This window comes from Entelurus aequoreus, linkage group LG27 (genome assembly GCF_033978785.1).
Source record: "Entelurus aequoreus isolate RoL-2023_Sb linkage group LG27, RoL_Eaeq_v1.1, whole genome shotgun sequence".
Classification (NCBI taxonomy): domain Eukaryota; kingdom Metazoa; phylum Chordata; class Actinopteri; order Syngnathiformes; family Syngnathidae; genus Entelurus; species Entelurus aequoreus.
In genome coordinates this window covers 9,246,088-9,262,299 of record NC_084757.1, presented here as the reverse complement: position 1 = coordinate 9,262,299, position 16,212 = coordinate 9,246,088, and the positions used below count along the sequence as shown (strand labels likewise).

Sequence of the window (16,212 nt, the reverse complement as noted above, 5' to 3'; positions counted from 1 at the left end):
TGGGGTTGCATCGCAAGCAAAGAAGGTATGGAGAACACCAACTTTAGATCTAAAAAGTGGATCTAAGCGTCCATCTTCCCGTGACTGCTGCAGGTCTCAGCTCTGCAGAGACGTGTGACGGAGCTGGAGGAGCGGGAGCGTCACAGCCGGGAGCTCCTGCAGGCCACGGAAGCTGAGCAGCAGGTCCGCGACCAGAAGCACCAAGAGGTCACCGTGAGGCTGCGGAGAGCGCTGGAGGACGCCGCCATGCAGAGCGGTCAGCTCAGCGCTCGGCTCGAGCACGCCCAGGCTGCCGTCCAGACCCTGGAGCACCAGCTGGGAGAGTGTGAGCACCAGCGTAGAGACCTGGACCACAAACTGTCCACTCTGTGCTCCACGCTGCGCCGCACTGTGGGCATGGACGCAGGGGCACGGTCTCCCAGGAGGAAACATCTCCCGGGTTGGTCTCTAAGTCCTCCTGCTGGTTTACACTCTGCTGTCAGGAGGTTTACATGCTCTCTGCTCAGGACACCGTCCGACTCCTGCTGAGGAGCAAGAACTGGACTTGGACTGCGTCCAGGCCGGCCTCCTGGAGCTGCAGCGAGAAGTGAGGGACGCGCAGAGAGAGAAGGTAGGTTTTGTAGCAGCAGATGTTTCCACTGACACATCAAAGCATTTTGCTGCTTTTCACCTTCCAAACCAGGACAACATCTAGAAGAGAGAGAACTTGCAATGTTGGTGAATTGAAAGAGGGAGAACTTTTTCTCCTCGGTACGTTCCTTTCTGTTAGAAGACGGCACAGAATGCAGGGACATAGTTAGATCTATTTATGAATATATATATAATACAAACCCCGTTTCCATATGAGTTGGGAAATTGTGTTAGATGTAAATATAAACGGAATACAATGATTTGCAAATCCTTTTCAAGCCATATTCAGTTGAATGCGCTACAAAGACAACATATTTGATGTTCAAACTCATAAACTTTATTTTTTTTTGCAAATAATAATTAACTTAGAATTTCATGGCTGCAACACGTGCCAAAGTAGTTGGGAAAGGGCATGTTCACCACTGTGTTACATGGCCTTTCCTTTTAACAACACTCAGTAAAGGTTTGGGAACTGAGGAGACACATTTTTGAAGTGGAATTCTTTCCCATTCTTGCTTGATGTACAGCTTAAGTTGTTCAACAGTCCGGGGGTCTCCCTTCTGCTATTTTAGGCTTCATAATGCGCCACACATTTTCAATGTCTGGACTACAGGCAGGCCAGTCTAGTACCCGCACTCTTTCCCTATGAAGCCACGTTGATGTAACACGTGGCTTGGCATTGTCTTGCTGAAATAAGCAGGGGCGTCCATGGTAACGTTGCTTGGATGGCAACATATGTTGCTCCAAAAGCTGTATGTACCTTTCAGCATTAATGGTGCCTTCACAGATGTGTAAGTTACCCATGTCTTGGGCACTAATACACCCCCATACCATCACACATGCTGCCTTTTACACTCTGCGCCTAGAACAATCCGGATGGGTCTTTTCCTCATTGGTCCGGAGGACACGACATCCACAGTTTCCAAAAACAATTTGAAATGTGGACTCGTCAGACCACAGAACACTTTTCCACTTTGCATCAGTCCATCTTAGATGATCTCAGGCCCAGCTAATTGACGGCTTTTCTGGGTGTTGTTGATAAACGGTTTTCGCCTTGCATAGGAGAGTTTTAACTTGCACATACAGATGTAGCGACCAACTGTAGTTACTGACAGTGGGTTTCTGAAGTGTTCCTGAGCCCATGTGGTGATATCCTTTACACACTGTCGCTTGTTGATGCAGTACAACCTGACGGATCAAAGGTCACAGGCTTAGCTGCTTACGTGCAGTGATTTCTCCAGATTCTCTGAACCCTTTGATGATATTACGGAGCGTAGATGGTGAAATCCCTAAATTCCTTGCAATAGCTGGTTGAGAAAGGTTTTTCTTAAACTGTTCAACAATTTGCTCAGGCATTTGTTGACAAAGTGTTGACCCTCGCCCCATCCTTGTTTGTGAATGACTGAGCATTTCATGGAATCTACTTTTATACCCAATCATGGCACCCACCTGTTCCCAGTTTGCCTGCACACCTGTGGGATGTTCCAAATAAGTGTTTGATGAGCATTCCTCAACTTTATCAGTATTTATTGCCACCTTTCCCAACTTCTTTGTCACGTGTTGCTGCCATCAAATTCTAAAGTTAATGATTATTTGCACAAAAAAAAAATGTTTATGAGTTTGAACATCAAATATGTTGTCTTTGTAGCGCATTCAACTGAATATGGGTTGAAAATGATTTGCAAATCATTGTATTCCGTTTATATTTGCATGTAACACAATTTCCCAACTCATATGGAAACGGGGTTTGTAATATGGAGTGTGAAAACTAATCCAAAATGTGTATGCGTGCGACTATGTGTAGAAATTAAATGTCGAGTGTTACCAGAAGTGTTGATCGAGGTGCGCAAGTCCAAGGGGGCAAGGCAAGCTCGGAGGTAGTCCGTGTCCAGGGGTGGGGGGAGGTCGAGATCCAAGAGGCAGCCAGGGAACCAGAGGGGAACACGGGGAGACGAGACACACAGCTCGTGGCGCGGGAACGGAGGAACGCTGCTGGATGACGACAAGGGACACGAGACAAATGAACACAAAGGGGGAGAAACACAGAGAGAGAGTGTGTGTGCATAGAGCTAGAGATATTTGGCTTACTGTACTGGAACAGGTCGCTAGGTTCTGGCCCGGAACGCAGGTTTGAACTGGCTTAAGAAGCCCAGGATCATATATCTGCTGTACACATTTACTTTAGGAAAGATACATCTCATTTGTATTTTACTTTATTAAATGTTTGGCTAGAATTGTATTCAACAAAACCTGTTTTATTTGAGGTAATGTAGACATTTATGAGAGCTGTTAATTGTATGGAGGAATGTAGTTCATCGAAGAACTGGCACTTGATGTTATTAAAAAGTATTGATTTTTTAAATTGAGAATCGATTCTGAATCGAATCGTTACCACCAAGAATCCAATCGAATGGTTTGATGCCCAAAGATTCACAGCCTGCTGCTGGAAGAGCAGGTGCACAAGCTGTCCGCCACGCTTGGCGAGCATCGGGGCAGCGAGGCCGAGCTGCAGGAGCAGATAGGACAGCTGCAGAGAGCACTGACGGCCAGCGAGCACGACCGACGCCTCCTGCAGGTACTCGTCATCGTGGTTTGGAACAGGTGTGCCCAAACTGGCAAAACAGAGGACGCGGGGGCCGTTTTGGACGTTTTCACCTTCAAAACTGGTACAATAGATATCGATTTTTTTCCAACAACTAGAAAATGCGATTTTTAAACAAGTTTTGTGTGACTGCTGACGAGCTAAAGCCCAACCGAAATGCTAACAGTTAGCAAGCTGGCCAGATCGCGCCAAGTAACAAAAAATATGAGCGAAATGCGCAAAAAAAAAAAAGGCTAGCATACTAACAGTTAAATGCTAACATGCAAACAATAGCACGCTTACAGTTAGCAATAGTGAAATACCAAAATATATGACGCTGAGGTGTATACCTGTTAAATTGGCACAAAAAAATATTAGCATGCTAACTGTACGTGTGTCAAGTACCAAACTATATTACTCTTGATTGTTTAAAATGCTAATTTGTGAATTGCATTTACTGTATTTTCCGCGCTATAAGGCGCACCTAAAAACCTCCAATTTTCTCAAAAGCTGACAGTGCGCCTTATAATCCGGTGCGCCTTATATATGCACCAATATTGAGCCACAACAGGTCTCGCAACTACGGGATGCATAACGTAACCCCAGCCTCTACTGTAGCGTCTTTTCCAGGGGTCACCAACGCGGTGCCCGCGGGCACCAGGTAGCCCGTAAGGACCAGATGAGTAGCCCGCTGGCCTGTTCTAAAAATAGCTCAAATAGCAGCACTTACCAGTGAGCTGCCTCTATTTTTTAAATTGTATTTATTTACTAGCAAGCTGGTCTAGCTTTGTCCGACATTTTTAATTCTAAGAGAGACAAAACTCAAATAGAATTTGAAAATCCAAGAAAATATTTTAACGACTTGGTCTTCACTTGTTTAAATAAATTCATTATTTTTTTTACTTAGCTTCTTATAACTTTCAGAAAGACAATTTTAGAGAAAAAATACAACCTTAAAAATGATTTTAGGATTTTTAAACACATATACCTTTTTACCTTTTAAATTCCTTCCTCTTCTTTCCTGACAATTTAAATCAATGTTCAAGTAAATTTATTTTTTTTATTGTAAAGAATAATAAATACATTTTAATTTAATTCTTCATTTTAGCTTCTGTTTTTTCGACGAAAAATATTTGTGAAATATTTCTTCAAACTTATTATGATTAGAATTCAAAAAAATTATTCTGGCAAATCTAGAAAATCTGTAGAATCAAATTTAAATCTTATTTTAATGTCTTTTGAATTTCTTTTAAAATTTTTGTTCTGGAAAATCTAGAAAAAATAATGATTAGTCTTTGTTAGAAATATAGCTTGGTCCAATTTGTTATATATTCTAACAAAGTGTAGATTGTATTTTAACCTATTTAAAACATGTCATCAAAATTCTAAAATTAATCTTAATCAGGAAAAATTACTAATGATGTTCCGTAAATTCTTTTTTTAATTTTTTCAAAAAGATTCAAATTAGCTACTTTTTCTCTTCTTTTTTTCGGTTGAATTTTGAATTTTAAAGAGTTGAAATTGAAGATAAACTATGCTTCAAATTTTAATCGTCATTTTTTTTTTGGTGTTTTCTCCTCTTTTAAACCGTTCAATTAAGTGTAAATATCATTAATTATTAATAATAACATAGAGTTAAAGGTAAATTGAGCAAATTGGCTATTTCTGGCAATTTATTTAAGTGTGTATCAAACTGGTAGCCCTTCGCATTAATCAGTACCCAAGAAGTAGCTCTTGGTTTCAAAAAGGTTGGTGACCCCTGGTCTATTCTATGCGCCTTATAATGCGGTGCGCCTTATATATGAACAACATTTTAAAATAGGCCATTCATTGAAGGCGCGCCTTATAATCCGCTGCGCCTTATAGTGCAGAAAATACGATACATAGTGCTTTTCCCTGGAGACTCAAAGTGCTTTACATACAAAATGCTAGCATTCTAACGTTTATTAACATTAGCATGCTAACAGGTATCATTCATCAAAATATTTGACGCTGATGTGTATACCTGTTAAATTACCTAAAAAGTTAGCATGCTAAAACTGTATGTGCGTCAAATACCAAATTATATTACTCTGAGGTGAGTACCTGAAAGATTTGAATAAAATGCTAATGTGTTGAATTGTGAATTACATTTATATAGTGCTTTTCCATAGAGACTCAAAGTGCTTTACTTACAAAATGCTAACCGGTATCATTCGTCAAAATATTTGACGCTGAGGTTAAATTAGCTGAAAAATTTGCTCAAAATAACGCTAGCATACAAATGTTAGCATGCATCAAGTACCAAAATAAAGCTACAAAATGAGCTTTGAAAAAGCAACGGGTATCATTCATCAAGTAACAAAACATTTGACGCCGAGGTGTATACCTGCAAAATTAGCAACAAAAAAAAAAAGCTAGCATGCTAATACTAGAGTGCTAACTATTGTGTAGCAGGCGGTTAAAAATGTAGCTCCAGGCTGCAAAGGCCCAGTTGGGGCAGCACTTTGGACACCCCTGGCCTGAGACTTGAACCACGAACATGACGTCCTGCTGACTCTTTCAAATGTCAGGACCGTCTGGATAAAACCCGAGACGCCCTTTCGGAGAGCAAGACGCTGAACCACTCGCTAACAGAGCGGGCCCAGACTCTTCAACGAGCCCACGAGGACTCCGAGCTGCGGAATTCTGCCCTGGAGGAACACAAGCAGACGCTGCATCAGGTGAGTCGGTAGTTCAAGTTAAAGTACCCATGATTGTCACACACACACACACACACACACTAGGTGTGGCGAAATTATTCTCCGCATTTGACCCATCACCCTCGGTGAGGGGAGCAGTGAGCAGCAGCGGTGGCCGCGCCCGGGAATCATTTTTGGTGATTTAACCCACAATTCCAACCCTTGAGGGACACAATGTACTGACTAGAGATGTCCGATATTATCAGCCGATAAATGCTTTAAAATGTAATATCGGAAATTATCGGTATCGTTTTTTTAAATTATTGGTATCGTTTTTTTTGGTTTTTTTGTTGTTGTTTTTCAAGTATCACTGTCATTGCCCACGATTTTGTAATCGTATCAGCTGATCTGAGGCCGTATGTTTTGGACACTCGGGTGAAGAGAGGGGCTGAACTGTCAACTGATCACCATCTGGTGGTGAGTTGGGTTAGATGGCGGGGGAAACCTCTGGACAGACCTGGCAAACCCAAGCGTGTAGTGCGGGTGAACTGGGAACGTTTGGAGGAGTCCTCTGTCCGGAAGGACTTCAACTCCCACCTCCGGCGGGACTTCTCTGCCATCCCTGTGGAGGTTGGGGACATTGAACAGGAATGGGCAATGTTCAAAGCCTCTATTGCTAAAGCTGCAGATGCGAGCTGTGGCCAGAAGGTCTTAGGTGCCTCAAGGGGCGGTAACCCTCGAACACCCTGGTGGACAGTGGTGGTCAGGGAAGCCGTCCGACTGAAGAAGGAGTCCTACCGGGGTATGTTATCCCAGGGGACTCCGGAGGCAGTTGCAAGGTACCGGCGGGCCCGAAGGGCAGCGGCCGTGGCTGTGGACGAGGCTAAGCAGAGGGTGTGGGAGCAGTTCGGGGAATCCATGGAGAAGGACTATCGGGCGGCACCAAAGCTGTTCTGGAAGACCATACGGCACCTCAGGAGGGGGAAGCAGGGAACCATCCAAGCTGTGTACGGCAAGGATGGGACTTTGCTGACTTCAAGTGAGGAAGTCGTGGGGCGTTGGAAAGAGCACTTTGAGGAACTCCTGAACCCAAATACATCAGACACACCCTCCCTGATAGGAGCAGGGCCTGAGGATGATGGGGGATCGACGTTGATCTCTCGGAGTGAAGTCACTGAGGTAGTTAGACAACTCCACAGTGGCAAAGCTCCGGGGGTTGACGAGATCCGTCCAGAAATGCTGAAGGCTCTGGGTGTTGATGGGCTGTCTTGGTTGATACGCCTTTTCAACATTGCGTGGAAGTCTGGGACAGTGCCGAGGGAGTGGCAGACTGGGGTGGTGGTTCCCCTTTTCAAAAAGGGGGACCAGAGGGTGTGTGCTAATTACAGGGGTATCACACTACTCAGCCTCCCTGGGAAAGTTTACGCCAAGGTACTGGAAAGGAGGGTCCAGCCGATAGTCGAACCTCAGACTCAAGAGGAGCAATGTGGATTCCGTCCTGGTCGTGGAACAACTGACCAACTCTTTACGCTTGCGGGAATCCTGGAGAGGGCCTGGGAGTATGCCTATCCAGTCTACATGTGTTTTGTGGATTTGGAGAAGGCGTATGACCGCGTCCCTCGGGAGATCTTGTGGGAGGTGCTGAGGGAGTACGGAGTGAGGGGAACCCTGTTGAGGGCCATCCAATCTCTGTACAACCAAAGCGAGAGTTGTGTCCGGGTGCTTGGATGTAAGTCGGATCCGTTTCCAGTGGGGGTTGGTCTCCGCCAGGGCTGCGCTCTGTCACCTATCCTGTTTGTGATTTTCATGGACAGGATTTCTAGGCGGAGTCGTGGCCATGGCGGAGAGGGTATACGTCTCGGGGGGCTAAGTGTTGCGTCACTGCTGTTTGCAGATGATGTGGTCCTGATGGCACCTTCGGTTCGTGACCTTCAGCTCTCACTGGATCGGTTCGCAGCCGAGTGTTCAGCGGCTGGAATGAGGATCAGCATCTCCAAATCTGAGGCCATGGTTCTCAGCAGGAAACCGATGGTTTGTACAGTCCGGGTAGGGGACAGGACTCTGTCCCAGGTGGAGGAGTTTAAGTATCTCGGGGTCTTGTTCACGAGTGAGGGAAAGATGGAGAAGGAAATCAGCCGGAGAATCGGAGCAGCTGGGGCAGTATTGCAGTCTCTCTGCCGCACTGTTGTGACGAAACGGGAGCTGAGCCAGAAGGCAAAGCTCTCGGTCTACCGAGCTATCTACATTCCTACTCTCACCTATGGTCATGAAGTGTGGGTAATGACCGAAAGAATAAGATCGCGGATACAAGCGGCCGAAATGAGTTTCCTCAGAAGGGTGGCTGGCATCTCCCTTAGAGATAGGGTGAGAAGTGCAGTCACCCGAGAGAGACTCGGAGTAGAGCCGCTGCTCCTTCGCTTGGAAAGGAGCCAGCTTAGGTGGTTCGGGCATCTCGTGCGGATGCCTCACGAGCGTCTCCCTAGGGAGGTCCTCGTTGCACGTCCCACTGGGAGGAGGCCCCGCGGCAGACCAAGGACCAGATGGGGGGATAACATCCCCTCTCTGGCCTGGGAACGCTTCGGGATTCCCCAGGAGGAAGTCGCAAATGTTGCTCTGGAGAGGGAAGTCTGGGGGTCTTTGCTGGAGCTGCTGTCCCCGCGACCCGATTCCGGATAAGCGGTTGAAGATGGATGGATGGATGGATGTTGTTGTTTTTTTAATTAAATCAACATAAAAAACACAAGATACACTTACAATTAGTGCACCAGCCCAAAAAAACCTCCCTCCATTTACACTCATTCACACAAAAGGGTTGTTTGTTTCTGTTATTAATATTGTGGTTCCTACATTATATATCAATATATATCAATACAGTCTGCAAGGGATACAGTCCGTAAGCACACATGATTGTGCGTGCTGCTGCTCCACTAATAGTACTAACCTTAAACAGTTAATTTTACTCATTTTCATTCATTACTAGTTTCTATGTAACTGATTTTATATTGTTTTACTTTCTTTTTTATTTAAGAAAATGTTTTTAATTTATTTATCTTATTTTATTTAATACATTTTTTTAAAAAGGAGCTTATCTTCACCATACCTGGTTGTCCAAATTAGGCATAATAATGTGTTAATTCCACGACTGTATATATCGGTATCGGTAAATAAGAGTTGGACAATATCGGAATATCGGATATCGGCAAAAAAGCCATTATCGGACATCCCTCGTACTGACTGTACCTAATGATGTGGCACTGGAGAATCCCGATCACTTGTGTTTTACTAGAGATTGACCGATACGTTTTTTTCAAGGCTGATACCGATACCAATTACCAGTAGTCAAGAATGCCGATAACCGGTATTCGGAGCCGATATTCATTTGCAGTAAAAAGTTATTTAAAGACGAATATTATAAGTCAGTAAACGGATTGATTTAGTCATGGCCACGCCCCTTTAATGACGCACCGAGTGTTGCGACGGCGGCTTTATCGAAGAAGGACAAAAACTGGATTTCCCGGGCGAAAATTCGAAGTTTTGGCAGGTAAGCAGAGGAGTCGTATTGTAGACCGCGACGCAGGAGGGAGGAAAAGGGGGCGGGGCGTTGCCACGTGAGCGCCGCAGGGAAAGCAGACCGGTGAAGAATTCTCACAAGAACTAAAAAAAAAAAAATACCCGGTCAGATATCAAAACATATTTGGGGAGAATTATTGACAATGAGAGTATTTTTTTTAATTCTTAAATGAATATAAAAATGATAATTAGGCTCCAACAAAAGGTAACTTTTCTCCTGCAGTGGTTATTGTTTATCTACTTTATTGGTTTTTATTCTACATACTGCTATCAGGGGCAGCACGGGGGTAGAGGGGTTAGTGCGTCTGCCTCATTTGCATGTTCTCCCCGTGACTGCGTGGGTTCCCTCCGGGTACTCCGGCTTCCTCCCACCTCCAAAGACATGCACCTGGGGATAGGCCCCTCCCACCTCCAAAGACATGCACCTGGGGATAGGCCCCTCCCACCTCCAAAGACATGCACCTGGGGATAGGCCCCTCCCACCTCCAAAGACATGCACCTGGGGATAGGTTGATTGGCAACACTAAATGGTCCCTAGTGTGTGAATGTTGTCTGTCTATCTGTGTTGGCCCTGCGATGAGGTGGCGACTTGTCCAGGGTGTACCCTGCCTTCCGCCCGATTGTAGCTGAGATAGGCTCCAGCACCCCCCGCGACCCCGAAGGGGATAAGCGGTAAAAAATGGATGGATGGATAGATAAATACTGCTATGTACGTACTGAAATCAAAAAGGCCGATACCTTGCCAAATGCCAAATATGCTCCCCAACAATTGTACCTCTAAGCTCTACGTTTTACCGCCGCAGAGTCTGAAGCGGCGGCAAGAAGAGGCAGAGGCCACGGCGCGGGAGAGCGCCGATCAGCTGGAGAGCAAAGTGGAACATCTCCAAGGTTCTCTGCACAAGATGCAGCAGGAGAAGGCAGACGTGGAGAAAGTGCTGGTGCGGCTGGGAAAAGACAAAAGTGCCCTCAGGAAGACGCTGGAGAAGGTGAGAGCGCCTGGGACATCCTACTAACCCTTTCACGCTCCTTCGCCACCTCATGGATTCATCATAATAATAATAATAACTAGAATGCCACGGGGAAACTGCTGATACGTGTGACTGGAACTGAAATGTTTGAATGTGCAGGGTGAGTGGAGTGTGTGGATGTTGGAACGCTTCAAATCGGATGAGAAATGTGGAATATGCAGTCCATTGTATATTGCCCATTCATTTTCAGTGGGGAGAGAACTATTGGAAATTCAGGGGAAACTGGGATTTGAGTAAAGGGAAAACATGTTTTGCGTTGGATATATGGGAAGAGTAGTGTGTGTGGAAGGTTGAAAGGTCGGAAAAGGGTTTAAAAACGATGCAAAACGTTGAGAATTTAGGGCACTGTAGAAGTATAAATACGTCCATTCATTTGAATGGGAATTTCCTGGAAATGTCAGGAAAACTATGAATTTGTGAAAATATTGATATTAGCACAATTGTCCTCGATGATATGAATGTGTTGGTGTAATCATTTTTGGGATCTGTTGTAAAATGTTGATGTAACAACAGTTAGAATTGAGAATGAGTATTTCCAAATTCCTGGAATTTCAGGAAAATTGGGAATTTGTACGGAGAAAAAAAAGGAAACCTTTGTTGTCCCAACTAGGATGATTGTTTTAAAGGTGCAATGGTCAAAAACGGTTAAAAATGTGCACTGTGAAAACTTTCCAGGAAGAGGTGAAAATTGGGAATTCCTGGAAATTGTTTTGAACTTGGAAAATGGTAGTTTTGATTGTCCAAGGTAAGTGGAGTGTGTGGATGTTGGAACGGTTCAAATCGGATTAGAAATGTGGGAAAAACAATTGATTGTATATTTCCCATTCATTGTCAATGGGGAGAAAGAAAACTACCGGAAATTCAGGGAAAACCGGGATTTGAGTAAAGGGAAAACATGTTTTGCGTTGGATATATGGGAAGAGTAGTGTGTGTGGAAGGTTGAAAGGTCGGAATCGGGTTTAAAAACGATGCAAAACGTTGAGAATTTAGGGCACTGTAGAAGTATAAATACGTCCATTCATTTGAATGGGAATTTCCTGGAAATTTCAGGAAAACTATGAATTTGTGAAAATATTGATATTAGCACAATTGTCCTTGATGATATGAATGTGTTGGTGTAATAATTTTTGGAATCTGTCGTAAAATGTTGATGTAACAACAGTTAGAATTGAGAATGGGTATTTAGAAATTCCTGGAATTTCAGGAACATTGGGAATTTGTACGGGAAAAAAAGGAAACCTTTGTTGTCCCAACTAGGATGATTGTTTTAAAGGTGCAATGGTCAAAAACGGTTAAAAATGTGCACTGTGAAAACTTTCCAGGAAGAGGTGAAAATTGGGAATTCCTGGAAATTGTTTTGAACTTGGAAAATGGTAGTTTTGATTGTCCAAGGTGAGTGGAGTGTGTGGATGTTGGAACGGTTCAAATCGGATTAGAAATGTGGGAAAAACAATTGATTGTATATTTCCCATTCATTGTCAATGGGGAGAAAGAAAACTACCGGGAATTCAGGGAAAACCGGGATTTGAGTAAAGGGAAAACATGTTTTGCGTTGGATATATGGGAAGAGTAGTGTGTGTGGAAGGTTGAAAGGTCGGAATCGGGTTTAAAAACGATGCAAAATTTTGAGAATTTAGGGTATTGTAGAACTGTAAATACGTCCATTCATTTGAATGGGAATTTCCTGGAAATTTCAGGAAAACTATGAATTTGTGAAAATATTGATATTAGCACAATTGTCCTCGATGATATGAATGTGTTGGTGTAATAATTTTTGGGATCTGTCGTAAAATGTTGATGAAACAACAGTTAGAATTGAGAATGGTATTTAGAAATTCCTGGAATTTCAGGAACATTGGGAATTTGTACGGGAAAAAAGGAAACCTTTGTTGTCCCAACTAGGATGATTGTTTTAAAGGTGCAATGGTCAAAAACGGTTAAAAATGTGCACTGTGAAAACTTTCCAGGAAGAGGTGAAAATTGGGAATTCCTGGAAATTGTTTTGAACTTGGAAAATGGTAGTTTTGATTGTCCAAGGTGAGTGGAGTGTGTGGATGTTGGAACGGTTCAAATCGGATTAGAAATGTGGGAAAAACAATTGATTGTATATTTCCCATTCATTGTCAATGGGGAGAAAGAAAACTACCGGAAATTCAGGGAAAACCGGGATTTGAGTAAAGGGAAAACATGTTTTGCATTGGATATATGGGAAGAGTAGTGTGTGTGGAAGGTTGAAAGGTCGGAATCGGGTTTAAAAACGATGCAAAATTTTGAGAATTTAGGGTATTGTAGAACTATAAATACGTCCATTCATTTGAATGGGAATTTCCTGGAAATGTCAGGAAAACTATGAATTTGTGACAATATTGATAGTAGCACAATTGTCCTCGATGATATGAATGTGTTGGTGTAATAATTTTTGGGATCTGTTGTAAAATGTTGATGTAACAACAGTTAGAATTGAGAATGAGTATTTCCAAATTCCTGGAATTTCAGGAAAATTGGGAATTTGTACGGAGAAAAAAAAGGAAACCTTTGTTGTCCCAACTAAGATGATTGTTTTAAAGGTGCAATGGTCAAAAACGGTTGAAAATGTGCACTGTGAAAACTTTCCGGGAAGAGGTGAAAATAGGGCTTTGGAAAATCGTGAATTCCCGGAAATTGTTTTGAACTTGGAAAATGGTAGTTTGATTGTCCAAGGTGAGTGGAGTGTGTGGATGTAGGTTTGAAAAATGTACAATTCATTTTTAACGGGCAAAAAATGTCCCGAAAAAAAGGGAAATTTTGGGTAATCTGGTAAAAAAATAAAAATTATTTGGGAGGGCCGAACGTTTTGACACTCGAACGGTTCAAATCGGATGAGAAATGTGGGAAAAACAATCGATTGTATATTTCCCATTCATTGTCAATGGGGAGAAAACTACCGGAAATTCAGGGAAAACCGGGATTTGAGTAAAGGGAAAACATGTTTTGCGTTGGATATATGGGAAGAGTAGTGTGGATGGTTGAAAGGTCGGAATCGGGTTTAAAAACGGTGCAACATTTTGAGAATTTAGGGCATTATAGAACTATAAATACGTCCATTAATTTGAATGGGAATTTCCTGGAAATTTGAAAATTTCGATAAAACCATGAATTTTGAAAATATTGATACTAGCACAATTGTCCTCGATGATATGAATGTGTTGGTGTAATAATTTTTGGAATGTGTTGAAAAATGTTGATGTAATAACAGTTGGAATTGAGAATGGGTATTCCGAAATTCCTTCAATTTCAGGAAAACTGGGAATTTGTACGGAAAAAAAAAAAAAGTTAACTTTTGTTGTCCCAACTAAGATGATTGTTTTAAAGGTGCAATGGTCAAAAACGGTTGAAAATGTGCACTGTAAAAACTTTCCAGGAAGAGGTGAAAATAGGGCTTTGGAAAATCGTGAATTCCTGGAAATTGTTTTGAACTTGGAAAATGGTAGTTTGATTGTCCAAGGTGAGTGGAGTGTGTGGATGTGGGTTTGAAAAATGTTCGATTAATTTTTAACGGGCAAAAAATGTCCCGAAAAAAAGGGAAATTTTGGGTAATCTGGTAAAAAAATTAAAATTATTTGGGAGAGCCGAACGTTTTGATACTCGAACGGTTCAAATCGGATTAGAAATGTGGGAAAAACAATCGATTGTATATTGCCCATTCATTGTCAATGGGGAAAAAACTACCGGAAATTCAGGGAAAACCGGGATTTGAGTAAAGGGAAAACATGTTTTGCGTTGGATATATGGGAAGAGTAGTGTGGATGGTTGAAAGGTCGGAATCGGGTTTAAAAACGGTGCAAAATTTTGACAATTTAGGGCATTATAGAACTATAAATATGTCCATTAATTTGAATGGGATTTTCCTGGAAATTTGGAAATTTTGATAAAACCATGAATTTGTGAAAATATTGATACTAGCACAATTGTCCTCGATGATATGAATGTGTTGGTGTAATCATTTTTGGGATCTGTCGTAAAATGTTGATGTAACAACAGTTAGAATTGAGAATGGGTATTTAGAAATTCCTGGAATTTCAGGAACATTGGGAATTTGTACGGGAAAAAAAGGAAACCTTTGTTGTCCCAACTAGGATGATTGTTTTAAAGGTGCAATGGTCAAAAACGGTTAAAAATGTGCACTGTGAAAACTTTCCAGGAAGAGTTGAAAATTGGGAATTCCTGGAAATTGTTTTGAACTTGGAAAATGGTAGTTTTGATTGTCCAAGGTGAGTGGAGTGTGTGGATGTTGGAACGGTTCAAATCGGATTAGAAATGTGGGAAAAACAATTGATTGTATATTTCCCATTCATTGTCAATGGGGAGAAAGAAAACTACCGGAAATTCAGGGAAAACCGGGATTTGAGTAAAGGGAAAACATGTTTTGCGTTGGATATATGGGAAGAGTAGTGTGTGTGGAAGGTTGAAAGGTCGGAATCGGGTTTAAAAACGATGCAACATTTTGAGAATTTAGGGTATTGTAGAACTATAAATACGTCCATTCATTTGAATGGGAATTTCCTGGAAATGTCAGGAAAACTATGAATTTGTGACAATATTGATAGTAGCACAATTGTCCTCGATGATATGAATGTGTTGGTGTAATAATTTTTGGGATCTGTCGTAAAATGTTGATGTAACAACAGTTAGAATTGAGAATGAGTATTTCCAAATTCCTGGAATTTCAGGAAAATTGGGAATTTGTACGGAGAAAAAAAAGGAAACCTTTGTTGTCCCAACTAGGATGATTGTTTTAAAGGTGCAATGGTCAAAAACGGTTGAAAATGTGCACTGTGAAAACTTTCCCGGGAAGAGGTGAAAATAGGGCTTTGGAAAATCGTGAATTCCTGGAAATTGTTTTGAACTTGGAAAATGGTAGTTTGATTGTCCAAGGTGAGTGGAGTGTGTGGATGTAGGTTTGAAAAATGTACAATTCATTTTTAACGGGCAAAAAATGTCCCGAAAAAAAGGGAAACTTTGGGTAATCTGGTAAAAAAAAGAAAATTATTTGGGAGAGCCGAACGTTTTGATACTCGAACGGTCCAAATCGGATGAGAAATGTGGGAAAAACAATCGATTGTATATTTCCCATTCATTGTCAATGGGGAGAAAACTACCGGAAATTCAGGGAAAACCGGGTTTTGAGTAAAGGGAAAACATGTTTTGCGTTGGATATATGGGAAGAGTAGTGTGGATGGTTGAAAGGTCGGAATCGGGTTTAAAAACGTTGCAAAATTTTGAGAATTTAGGGCATTATAGAACTATAAATACATCCATTCATTTGAATGGGAATTTCCTGGAAATTTGGATAAAACCATGAATTTTTGAAAATATTGATAGTAGCACAATTGTCCTCGATGATATGAATGTGTTGGTATAATAATTTTTGGGATCTGTCGTTAAATGTTGATGTAATAACAGTTAGAATTGAGAATGGGTATTTAGAAAATCCTGGAATTTCAGGAAAATTGGGAATTTGTACGGAAAAAAAAAAGGAAACCTTTGTTGTCCCAACTAAGATGATTGTTTTAAAGGTGCAATGGTCAAAAACGGTTGAAAATGTGCACTGTGAAAACTTTCCGGGAAGAGGTGAAAATAGGGCTTTGGAAAATCGTGAATTCCTGGAAATTGTTTTGAACTTGGAAAATGGTAGTTTGATTGTCCAAGGTGAGTGGAGTGTGTGGATGTTGGAACGGTTCGAATCGGGTGAGAAATGTGGGTT

General features: G+C 42.0%; 1 protein-coding gene across 3 annotated transcripts in view; it reads left to right on the top strand.

Moving 5' to 3' along the window:
• crocc2 (ciliary rootlet coiled-coil, rootletin family member 2) overlaps positions 1–16,212 on the top strand; it is a 131,569-nt gene that overhangs the window by 104,115 nt on the left and 11,242 nt on the right. For 2 of the 3 annotated variants that reach the window (XM_062038604.1, XM_062038605.1), the window contains 5 exons: positions 94–439; positions 507–610; positions 3,059–3,205; positions 5,764–5,913; positions 10,245–10,427. In XM_062038604.1, the coding sequence (XP_061894588.1) occupies positions 94–439; positions 507–610; positions 3,059–3,205; positions 5,764–5,913; positions 10,245–10,427 (930 nt within the window). Of the gene's footprint in view, positions 1–93; positions 440–506; positions 611–682; positions 721–3,058; positions 3,206–5,763; positions 5,914–10,244; positions 10,428–16,212 lie in introns of those variants that run through there. The other variant, XM_062038606.1, reaches the window with a different exon arrangement.